General features: G+C 28.6%; 2 protein-coding genes across 2 annotated transcripts; both read right to left on the bottom strand.

Moving 5' to 3' along the window:
- Positions 1–1,702: 1,702 nt before the first annotated feature.
- Positions 1,703–2,916, bottom strand: OCT59_011853 (uncharacterized protein; the record flags this gene model as incomplete). The annotated part of the gene is made up of 5 exons (XM_025311041.2): positions 1,703–1,945; positions 2,011–2,226; positions 2,296–2,417; positions 2,496–2,725; positions 2,789–2,916. 5 exons carry the CDS (start codon positions 2,914–2,916, stop codon positions 1,703–1,705), a joined length of 939 nt encoding a protein of 312 aa, XP_025175670.2.
- Positions 2,917–8,302: 5,386 nt separating this feature from the next.
- Positions 8,303–9,470, bottom strand: OCT59_011852 (uncharacterized protein; the record flags this gene model as incomplete). Its single annotated transcript, XM_066134067.1, has 5 exons — positions 8,303–8,451; positions 8,519–8,882; positions 8,957–9,129; positions 9,197–9,266; positions 9,444–9,470. 5 exons carry the CDS (start codon positions 9,468–9,470, stop codon positions 8,303–8,305), a joined length of 783 nt encoding a protein of 260 aa, XP_065989367.1.
- Between the last annotated feature and the right edge of the window lie 3,549 nt (positions 9,471–13,019).

Raw genomic sequence — 13,019 nt, 5'->3', positions numbered from 1 at the left:
AGAATGTCTAGGATGAAAAATCAAACATTACAATCCCCACGAAATCAGAACTTTTATCAATATCATCCTGAGGCATCAAAGGAATTTGTGGCCCTATAAGAAATATGTATACGGAAAGGATACGTTTTGTATACATTTTATGTACGTTTCTATAGATTCCGTATACAAATTCCGTATATTTAATAAGCAATTCATTTTTGAACATTTTTTTAAAAAACTAATGTATACGAAATGTATACGGAAAAAATTAATCATACGGAATGTATACGGAATTTTTAAACTTGATATTTTTAGAAAATAATTTTACAAAAATCTCGTATCATTAACATGAGATCACGTGATTGTTTATTGTTTTGTTATGATACGTTTTTTGTTTTTATATAAACCCTTACTTTGATGAGTTTGATCTTCCGATCTTCCTTTCTGTCTTTCCCTTCCTTCTCTTTTGTTATTTTTTCTAAAATTTTCTTCTTTTTTCGTCACCCCCTTTTTAAAAAAAAATTTTTTTTTTCGTACCTCACTTTAAAATTTTTTTTTTCATCACTCTCCTTAAAAAAAAAAATTTTTTTTGATTTTATTCTTTTATTCCCACTCTTCTTTTTTTTTAAAAAAATTTTCTTTCTATTTCTATTTCCTCTTTATAAAAAATTTTTTATTTTTCTAACTTTGACGTCCTCCCTTTAAAAAAAAAAATTTTTTTAACTTTCCTAACTTCGTTACTCTCTTTTTAAAAAAATATTTTTTTTGATTTATTCTTTATTCCCCTTTCTTTTTAATTTATATTTATCCCTTTTTTTATTTCATAGGCCAGCAGATTTTTTTTTGTGAGAAGATTCAGTTTCTTTTTTCTTTTTTGTAGATCAGTTTGGGAGTCCTTTCCTTTTTGTAGGATTGTTCAGGATTTTTTTCTTTTTTTAGGTCAGTTCAAATTTTCTTTTTTTTTTTTTGTAAGTTGGGTTCAGATTCTTTTCTTTTTGTAGGTTGTTTCAGTTTTGTTGCTTCAGAGTCTTCTTTTTTTGTAGGTCAGTTTTGGATTTATTTTGTTGTTTTGGTTTCTTTTTCATCAGATGCTTCATAATTCTTTTCATTTATGTAGGTCAGACATTCTGGACGGAGTTCTCTTTCTTTTTTTGTAGGAATGCTGACCTTTGGTGACTTGGTCAATTGCAGATACTATATGAAGGGGGGGTTTTGTTTCCAATTAAGTTAGACGTTCTTATGTTTCTTTTTTTTGTTTTTTTTTAGGTTGTTTGACTCCAAATGAACCTGAACTTATAGATAATTTTGGTTGCAATAGGTGTTTTTAATAAGGAGGGAATTTTCATAATGTATTTGCATTTTGTTTATTTTTTATTTTTTATTTAATTTAATAAAGTAAAATTAGATTTATGTAAATATAATTATAGTAAACTAATACAAGTAGTAAATTCAGTGACCAAATCGTATAAATTTCGTGATAAAATCAGTGATCAAATCATGTAAATTCCATATGAATTCCGTGCAAATTCCGTATCCAAACCATATTTTTAGTGATAGAGAATTGTGCATTTTTCCGTATCCTATTATGATACGTTATTTCTAAGGAAAAAAATCGTATAAAAACTTTATAAAAAACGTATCCAATTTTTTTATAGGGTGGTGTATTTGTAGAATTAAACATTCCAAGAGCAACAATTCTGCCACATCTTATTATTTAATTTTATCAATTTTCTTGTTGGTTCAAGACTTCCTGTTGAATTTCAAATAGGTCAATAGTAAAGTTACAAAGAGTAACTGTTGGGGGAACAACGGGGAAATATCCAGCAGCAGCAGGAATCGTCGGCGGGTCCCAGAAAACTGCATTTACTGGAATAGTTATTTGAAATGCGGGGATATTAGGAGCATTACAACCAGAGAGGTAAGCATTGTCTGTTGGACGTCCTAATTGGTGAGTACCGAAATCCCACTAAAATATATTGAGGTTATTAAGACGTTTTGATCAAAAATAAAAATTATAAATTAGCAACTTACCGTTATATATCCAGGTACTCCTTGCTGAAATAACATCGCTGTCATTGATCTGTAGAAACGTCTTTGGAGATCCCGCGTTGTCCTTTTTTCATGTAATTTAATACCAAGTACATATCTTACATAAACTTGATTTAGCCAATTTTGGCATTTATTTCTCAAGTTACCAATACTTTGTTTATTGGCTACTTCACAAATTATTCGAGCATGTGGATTCCCCTAGATGAAAAATATTAATGTTAGAAAATCGTAAATCAAATATCAGGTATTACAAATCTAAAAAAATACATTTTTATCTCCAGGAGGAGGGCCAGGGTATGGAACAATAGGTTGTTGGACATGATTCCCATTTGGTTTAACTATAACATCCGAAGCTATGAATTGTCCCATTACAGTAGGATTATAATGGACTAAAAGAGGGATGTAAAATATTTGAGAATCAATTATATATAGATTGAGAACCAAATATACTAGAGGAGTTCTCTTACATTCATCACCGGATACACGTATTGGTTTGTTACGAATGACTCCGCCATTTGCAATGTTAAAATAGTCTCGGAGCACCTCGACAATAGTACCATGTTCTGGGTCGCTCATATCGATCACATACACGTCACCATTAGTTTTATGTTCGTATTTGTACCCAGAAGATTCTTTACGTTGAAGAAAATTATTGTACTCTTCTGCAGTTATTTTTGAGCCAATCTTAAAAGGAAAACTGTCATTCATACAAGTTAATACTGAACAGATATAAAATAACTTGTGTATGATGCCCACTCACCTGCTTTCACTTAGTGGTTCGTCTTTTATTTTTGGATGTGGTTTAAGTAGTTTCTTTAAATTTTTTAGAGTCTCCTTCGCTAACCACACACCAGGAATATAATGTAAACGATGATTTTGACTAGACATTTTGGATACTTCTAAAGGGTAATATTTTTTTCGTAATTATAATGATAAATGTGATCCGATTTCGCATCAATTGCAAAATTTATTTCTAAAAATACGATTTTGCTAGTCGTAATTGTGTCCTTAAAATGTTATTAACTAACTTATTGGGTTACTCCTTGAAATAATAAACTCCAGATTACAATAATAACGTATTCTTTCCGTGATAAATGGATAAATGTGATCCGATTTCAGAACAATTAACATCAGTATTTATTATTTCGTTAAAAAATTTGTGCTACAAATTAATTTTTTTGATGATGTAATGCCACAAGTACGTACTGTTGTACTGTACAACGCTCGAATTTTTCGTGTAACTGAGTTCTGCCAATATAAAGCCTTTTCTCAATCTGGTTACTTTTTTTTACTTCGTTAAGAAATAAACCTTTCACGCCACGCCGAAATTGCTACATATTTGAAAGGTAAGTGTAGCACAAAATGTCTTCAGTAATATGCTAGGAAATTAATTTTTCAACAATTTTATTATTTTATGGTTTCAAATTATAGATTAATTTACAAATTAGAATTTCAAAAAAAAAATTATTATAGAAATATGACAGGAAACGTATCATATAGTAAGAAGTTTGAAGTATTCGTAGCAATTTTGACAATGCTATTACGTCGGCGTGAGTCACGAAATACAAACATAAAATATTAACGACATCTCAACGGACCTACGTACGAACAAAAAAAACACACGTATGTACTAATTTGCGTTACCGTACGGTCCTATTTGAATTTGCGTATCTTGAACTAAAAAAATCATGAAAATCTTTCCTTTTTAGATAATTTTTGATAATTCCAGTCAGTCCTATTATAATATTATAATAACCGACTGACATTATCATAATTCCGGCCCTGAAAAAATCATAGTAAAATTTTTTTTCATCACCTGACCCCTATATATTTCTGTGTCCTCATGGAATAGAAAAAATCATATGGTTCTTTTTCGAAGTAGTAATAATAATTATTATTATTTATATGATATTTATTTATTTAATTTTAGAAAATTTTAGAAATTTTTTTTTTTTCAAAAAGTCATATTTTTTAATGAATTTTCGTAAAACGAAAAGAAACAAAAAAAAATTCTATCAAGAAAGGCTTCCCAAAACAAAACTGACAAAATTGGATGATTTTGATCATTGTTCTTTTTCGAGTAAAATGTTGAAGCAAATAAGATAGTACCAAAATGCAATTCTGCCAACCGACATGATTTCACATTTACACCAAAAATATAAAATTTCAAGTTTAAATTTTGTAATTATTGACAAAAATCTTATCCAAGTTTCGTTTTGGCTGGTGAATAATGGTGTATCGGTAAGACAATTTTTGGAAAAGGAAAAAATGTAAGCGAATAACAAATATAATTAGATTTGGCGTAATAAAGAAAACTTTAATAAAGCAAAACAATTAATTCATTTATTACTCAATTTTATTTTAAAAAGTAATTTTGAAATTTTGAAACTAAAACTCCTTTGTTTCATATAATCTACGTTTAGTTAGTCTGTATTATTATTAAATAGGTTATTTTAGTTAACAGCATTTTTTTTTTAAGTAAATAATAACATTAAAATATAAAAGTATAATATAAAGATTTACCTTGCTTTCTTTTTTGTTGAGAACTTTTTTCGCGATCTTCAATATATATATATTTGTAAGGTCGCTGGAATAAATAACTATATGAGCTAAAATGATTTTCTTCATAAAAAAAAAGGAATCGAGACAAAAAAAAAAATACGAGTCTATAAAGGATGTGTACCCAAAAATAGGTTAAGTTATTGACCAGTGACCACCGCATACCAGGATAATAATGAATGAGCACGTGACTTATCAAATGATCAATTGGAAGTTGCAGGTTTTTACAAATCAAAAAAAAAAGGTAGTAAAAAAATTCTTATTAATTACATCCGGAACAGTTTTTATTCTTTTAAATAAAAAGGAAAGAAAAAGAAATCTAATATAAAACTGCAAATATAAAAAAGAAATAAAAAAAATTGCTAAACAAAAAAAAAGATTGCGGCCTAAGGGTATGATGCATGCATAATCTTGTACAAGGATTTGAAAATTTAGGAGGACTTATGGAGTATACGTTCCAGTGAGAAATGCTCCAAATAGAAGTTTAATGAAAATATTTAAGCACTAAATACTTGTAAAATGCTGCGAATTATAAATTTTATATTTTTTTCGTTTTTATGCATACTGTATATGTATATATTTATTTATTATTTAAATCTAAAGGCAATATCAAATGTCGCATAAAAACATAGGACGCATCGTAAAAATATACCTTGATAAATAGCAAGGGAATTAGGAGAAACCCCATAAACTCTTATATCTGCGAAGAAATAATTGATTGTGTTAAACTAGTTTCTAATAAGGTAATCATTTAACTAAAAATACATATTGGCGAATTTGATAAGCCGCTCCATTCAAAATTCGTTCATAAATCCTCTGCAGGATAAAGTAGTAGAAGAATAAAAAGATGATTTTAGGCTTCCTTCAATGTTCACCTTTGAAATTATCTTCGTAAGAAATTAAGAAAGAAAAGAGTTTTTTTTTATTAAATTTTTTTCCGGATCAGTCATCCCGCATCGCTTCCAGCAATTATATTTTAATAATCCAAATCACGATAGAAATTGTGCAGTTTAATTTAATAAATTTCTTAATTTGACAGCCATATACAGTAAGCTGTAAGCAATAGAGTTCATTATACGCTTATTATTTGAAATAAATATATAATCATACTAGTCGCTATTCTTCATTATTGACTAATTTGTCCTGATTCGAATCCAAGTTTTAATGCAAAAATTGTAAATACGGTATATGACGAATTTAGTAAATTCCAAAAATGTAAGTCTGATTGATTTCAAATTTGATATTTTTTTTTAGATAAAAATTTTCGATAAATTTAGTGATTTTACATTTTACTAGTGATATTGATTTAATTTATATTGCTCTATATACTGCGATATCATTAAACCTAATGCAAATTTAGTGCAAAATTTCGGTTATTAAAAGATAAAATAGAATAAAAAATAAACCACTAGTGTGTATCAGTCGTATCACGTGATCATATAAAATTTTTTATTGGGTAATTTTTTCGATTTTATTAATTTAATTATTAAATCCGGCAATAAAAATTGGTTTTATTAAATCACACTACATAATGCTTTGGTACAAAGGTGTTATAATACATAAAGTAAGAACAAAAAAAATACAATAAGGAAGGATAAAGTGAAAGATCAAGGGAGAATAAAGGAAGAAAAGATAAATTAAAAAGATGGAGATGAACTAAAAGAAAAGTGATGAGAAAAACGAAATACAATGAAAAATGATGGTGAAAAATGAAATACAACGAAAGGTGATGATGAAAAACGAAATATTTTTACCGTATATATATATAATTATTTTTTTTAAAAAGGGTTCGATACAGCTATTTTTGGATCTCTTTTTCCAGTACTCAAATGGATTATTTATTAATATATAGTTATTATATAAAGTCATGTTTTTTCCGTAATATGATGCAGGTGATCCATACTTAAAATCATCGATCATCGATTCAAAAATACTAATTATTTTACTAAGGCTTGAATGATTGTCCACCCGTATTTAGGGATGGAAATCGGTTCGTCGTTCTAATTCGGTTCCACATCGGCTCTAATAAATAAAAATATGAGCTACGTATCACACAAGATGTGATGATGATCAATCTGATTGGCTTTCAAATGATAGTTGGTGTACACCTCCTGGTCACATGATAATTTGATAACATTTCATTTGTTAAACTCTTCTAGTTTTATGGTATTTTGTGATCAAGGTATGTTTTATTTCCATTCTTTTTTTACTTTTGTTCCTTTACTTTGACACTCGATTTTCAATTCCTCATTCATTTTCTTTTTAGGTTATTTGGTTCTAAATTTGCGATTAAGATTTTTTTTTTAATTCCCTTTTATTATTAACCTCATTTGGATTAGATCGGTCTGAACAGACCAATCTAATCCAAATGAGGTTAGTGTATATTTTGCGCTGGCAGTATTGTAAAAGAATTACTACAAATCGTAATCAATTACAAATGTTGACGTAACTACATCAAATCAATATGGACCAGAATTATTCTAAATTTTGTTTGGGGGAAATCGTTACTAAATAGGAAATAAAAATTTCCTGGTAAACATAAATCTTCGTAAATAACTTGTACATAATACTTTTGAAAAGTAACATTTGCACTTTGTAATACTTGTAAAAAAACACTTTCGTAATTATAACACTTGTAGTCACAATACTACATTTTCACTTATAAAATTACTCCATTAACACTTCATTAATCACTTTATTAACCGCTTGTACTTTTTTTGGCAAAAAATCTAAATTTCGTACTTTATAATCTAGAAGATTGAAATAAATAAAATAAAAAGAAAATAAAAAAGTGAAAAAGAGAAATTGTGATAAAAGCAACAAAATCCGAATAAAGAAAAAAAAATTCGAGGTTTGGAAAAATATGAAAAAAAATTTACGGTGTTCATAATTATGATTTAAAAATAACTGTAATACGGGATTTCCAAAACTTAATTTTTTGTTGTTGTTTGAGTATGTTAATTTTTTTTTAAAGTCGGAAGTTTTAACTTCACAAATCGTACAAATCGTGAGAACGAAACAAAAGAAAAGAAAAGAATAGATGTTCAAATGAAAAAACGTCAAATAACACCATGGACTTGTCAGATACATTTTTGAGTTCGGCTAGAACTAATCGAACCACCCACAAGAAACATAGCCAACATAATATAAGAAAAAATGGAAACCCCATGCTGCAAAAAATCAAAGAAACCTAGCTCCGTGTGCCAATTCGATTCTTAATCAGAGAATACGATTGCACCGTATGCTGAGCGGCACCGTATGCTGAGCGTAGACCCAGCGTTGATTACATCCTTAGGAATCGAATAAGTTGACAGTGACCAGCTTCAATAACCTCTATAATTTTCCACTTGTTTGGTGTGAGGATAAATTGGTTTAAAGTAAAAAATAGCCCATATCCATGTGTGAATGTGTGACATCCTTTCAGAGGAAAGCGCCCAGTCCTCCTTTGTTCAGCTTTGACGACAATGAAGTGAGAGTGGTTGTAGCGAGGCCGATGAGGGGGATTTGTTTTTTCATTAAAAGTATATATTCCGATAATCCGATAATATATAATAAAATTTTTTGATTTAAAGATTATGTTGCGAGTAGTAAGGTATTCAATACTTTAAATGATAAAAAACGTAAAATAGAATCGATGTCATAAAAAAATGTCTTTTATATATATCTATTTTAGTCGGTTAGCGGAAGGTATGAACCGACAATGTGACAAATCTTATTAATCCGACAAGTATAAATCCTCATTTGCTTCACTTTTCCCGGGAGTAAAAGTAGTTGATACATTGTTTTTTTCAGGGTTAATAAGATTGAGTTCTGAATTTACTTGCTGAATATTCGGCCTATCATCTATTTCGTGTTGCCAACATTCTAATAAAATAAAGTAAAATAATTATAAAAATTGTTTGCAGAAAATTATTCTTTAATTCATACTTACTTTCATAAAGTGCGATGAATTTATCATTTGTGTCTTTAACAGGTTTTTCTCTAATACCGTTACGAATATTCATTTTAATGGAAGAATGGTCGCCTTTTGTGGTTTTTTTCTCAAAATCGAAAGGTGATTTGCGACTTGTTAACTCCCAGAACAATACCCCTAGACTATATATATCGGCCTTTTCGGTTAAGATATATGGATGTTCTCGGGTTTCGGACGAACATGGACTTTGCTCAAAAAGATTGGGATCCATGTAAGGTATTACACCTTGTACTTGAGCATTACGGTTTGATCTTTTGAGATATGAACATCCAAAGTCTGCTATTTTTATTGTACCATTATTAATTAAGATATTATTTGGATGCTAAAAAGAATAGTGTTCACGATATTAATATAATAAATTATGAGATAACACGAACACGAACATATTACACTTACAAGATCACCGTGTATTATTCCCACATCATCATGTAACCATGAAATTGCACTTGCGATATCCTTAGCAAATTTTAATTGACTTTCCCATTCAAAACTTATAGTATCATCTCTTAAATATTTTCCCAATGTCCCCCCTTCTGCGTATTCAAGGACAAGCGAGTAATTTTTTTCATCTAAAGAATAATAGAGCATGTCAAAAAGCAATTATTGTAGATTTATTGTATAATTGTCATTATTTACCTTGTAATTTCGTAAGTCCGCAGAATTGAATTATATTCGGATGATAATTAATAATTCCCGTTAGGAAAATCTAGAAATAAAAATCGTAAATATTTGTACAATAAGCTTTATCATATTGTATCAGTAAGTACCTCATTAATTATGTCCTCTTTACTAGAACTCTCGAAGAATTTTTTAATTGCGAACTTTGACGTACTTTTCCAACGTACATTATAAACCAAGGCTGATTGGCCAGAAGCTATCTTACCAAGAATCTTAAAACTTTGAGGATCATAATATTTAATTATTTGTGATACCTCGCCATCCAATAATATCCTTATTTTGTCGGTATGACACTCTTCGAGACGCAGCTGTCACAGTATAAGGAATTCAAATTACTATTACTATATTAATTAGTTGACACAGCATTATTGCATATGAGCATATCTGATAATTATATTTGTGGTGAATTTCTAGATGGTTAGACTTATGCAAAGTTTTCTGCTGTGTCTTAAAAAAAAACCATTTAAATATCGGGTTTTCGCTTTTTTTTCCTTCGTTTTTTTTGTGGCGCAGTTACAAGTCAACCAACTATATAGTTATTTTTAACTACTAGAGATCAAAATATGTGTTAATATTGACAAGAAAACAAAAGAAACGGAAAGTACAATATTGAAATAATAGTAAACCGTCTTTCTCACTTTTTATATTATTGCAGATGCTCCTCGTTATTTATTTATTTACATTTGTTTCTTTGTTTCTACCGTGATATTAAGAAACAAATACTCTAACGGTATTAAGTTTTATATGCGACCAAGACAGCAACTAAAGGGTTGTTTTTTGGTAGACTATAGAGAATAGATGACAAGAAAAAATCGTTTTTGTGGTGCCGTTCCCTTAGTAAGCGAATTTTCAACTATCTAATTCCAAACGGAGGTAAATAAAATATAATGATATTAGGTCTAATATGTGAACAAAAAGTGGCCAAGGGCTTTTTTTAGTAACTCTAGAGAATAGATGTTAGGTGCGACAATTATAACGTGCCCGTTAAATAGAGATGATTGGTCTTCTCTACTCGCACAGAATATAGATTACTTGAGTAAATTTGTGCGACAAAAAAAATCAATTTGAGTATGGTAGTACACATAATTGACACCTGATATTGAAAATCCTGCAAAAGTACGCAAATAAAATTTCAGACATTATTAATTATTTTATCATGACTTCTATATTATTTATAAAATCAAATACTAATTGTGAAAAAATAGAATTTATTCTAATTTACCATTTTTTCAATAATATTTTTCTATAATTTCACTTTTTACCTTTAGAAATTACTTTCAATTAAAACTAAATATTACAATGCGGTAAACGTACAGTAAATATATAAGATTAGCCAAATTTAGGCCAAAAATACGTAAACTAATTTTTACATATAAAAATTTTGATAAAAAATACGCCTATAAACTATGGATGAGAAATTCTTAGATTGTATGAACTCTCTTACAAATAAAAAATAAAAATAGGACATCTTGTACCGTTGTCTGTCCCGTTTTTCCCGATAACAATCTTACACTTTTTATTAAAGCACAGTGGTACCGGAAATTAGTATTGTATTATTATACTCCATTTTTTATTTTTTTTGTTTTCGAGGCTAAAATTAATAATTTTATCATAACGATTAAAATATTATATAGACAATATTAGTATTTTCATAATTGTTGACTAATGTGTAATTGGTTTTTTTTTCGTATAGTAAAACAATTGTAATTATAAATTTAATAATTATATGTAATATAAACAAATGTAAAATAAGCAAAAATTGAATAAATTCTATTGTAAACATTGAACAAATCTTGAAACTCTATCAATTTGGCTGATTTTTTAATACATTTTCACTCAGACAATTTGACAATATAATTGTAATCAGGGTTTTATGCTCGGTCGGCAAGTAGTTCTAATAATTCTTGATGGTTGCGCTAAAGTGAAGTTCAACATACATTGCTGGTGCACATCTTTGAATAACTCCAAGTATTTTTCACGAACTGCTCCGTCTACACGTCAAAAGCTCAACAATTCCGCCGAGTTAACTACGTGATTATGCGTGAATTTTAAATTTATCTCTAGTGGGTGACTCAATTCGATGCCCCAACTCTCTAAACGAAGATGAATCATTGCAGTGCATCCAACATTTCATGCTCGCGATGATTGTGGACGCTTCGTTTCCTGTTTCTTCTTAACCATATCGCTGTTTCTCTCGAAAAAGTACACACTTTTCTTTTATTTCGTAGCGTTTAGTTTCTGGCATCGTAGTTTTGATCTTGATTCGAAATCTTTAAACCATTCGCTTGCCTAATCAAATTGTGGAATTTCAAAACCTCAACAGTTCAAAATGATGGTAATTCATTAAATCTTTTTATTAAATATGTATAATTTTGAGGAAGTATTTGTTTTAAAAATTCGGGTAAGGTATCCCAAGAAATGATCTATAAATGAATTTTTTTATTAATGTCATTCTTTAATAATAATTCAATATCATCTAACAAATTAAAAGCTTCACGATAAATTTAACAATTAAAAATTTAATAATTAAAGTTTTACAACAGATAATTAATAAAAATTAAACAAATTAATATTCTACGATGATATTTAATGATAAAAGATGATAAAAGCGTATCATGATTTAAAAAAAAGATAACATTAACAAAAATAAATACACGATAAATTAATAATAAAATAACAGATAAACACAAAAATCGAAAATATGCTACAGTACATAATATAATAAATACAAATAAATTATATCACTTTTACCAAAAAATCGCGTTTTTTTTTTATTTGTTTCTATAGTATAAATACTCTAAAAATCTAGATAATTAACTAACCGGTGTTTTTTCGGTAATATCGCCTTCCATAATGATTATTTCTAAAAAATTTAAATAACGAATAAAATACTTCGATTTTAATATAAAAGCATATATATTAATTACATTAATTATATAAACGAATGGAGTACAGTATAATGTCTAGGGGTTAAATAAACGGGGGACAATTCTAGTTACACAAACTGATCAATAATAACCAGAACTGTCACCATAAATTGGTTACATGATAGAAATCTACTATAAAATTGCGCAAATTTTTACTTTCGACGCGAACGCATAGAAAAGCAGCCGATCTCAAAAGTCAAGGTTATATATGCTAGCTCTATATAGGCGAAGTTTTTTTTATTAAATTAGACCACTGGTTGCTTTGTTCTTAATTTTGTATGTTTTTTGCTCTTTTATGATAGAAAGTTAAGATTACATCCTTTTTTTTCGAGATTTCAATAAGTATATACTAAATACTTTTATGTAAAACGTTTTAAAATAGCCTTTTCTTCTTTTATTAGTATTATTTTCAAGTGTGTAATAAAATTTTATATGTTTTTGAGGTATTTCAAACAGCCGATCCAAAATTTTAAAAAATATAGACAGAATATTTCGAAAAAAAAAAAATATTTTCGTGTAGTTCATCACTGATTTATCATTTTTTTTTCATTATATTGATTATCGGCAGATCTTTCACTGGTACCGTTGCATTTTACTATTAACTCATTGAGGATCTATAATCCCGCACCCGTGGTGTAACCGAGGTGATGTTTATTGTCACATGTCACGTGACAGGTGGCTGTGGCGTTGCGCCTGCGCCATTAACCTGGCACACAAATCCAACGATTGGTTTGATTTCATGTGTTGATCAACATTAATCAATTAAATTAAACACAGTGTCGTATAAACTTTTATTTAACTTTATTTAATTAGATAATTATATTAGTTATATCTTGAAATACAGGATGCGTTTG

Source organism: Rhizophagus irregularis, chromosome 2 (assembly GCF_026210795.1).
Source record: "Rhizophagus irregularis chromosome 2, complete sequence".
Taxonomy (NCBI): domain Eukaryota; kingdom Fungi; phylum Glomeromycota; class Glomeromycetes; order Glomerales; family Glomeraceae; genus Rhizophagus; species Rhizophagus irregularis.
The sequence above is the reverse complement of the archived record's forward strand: the minus strand, read 5'-3'. Positions and strand labels throughout refer to the sequence as shown.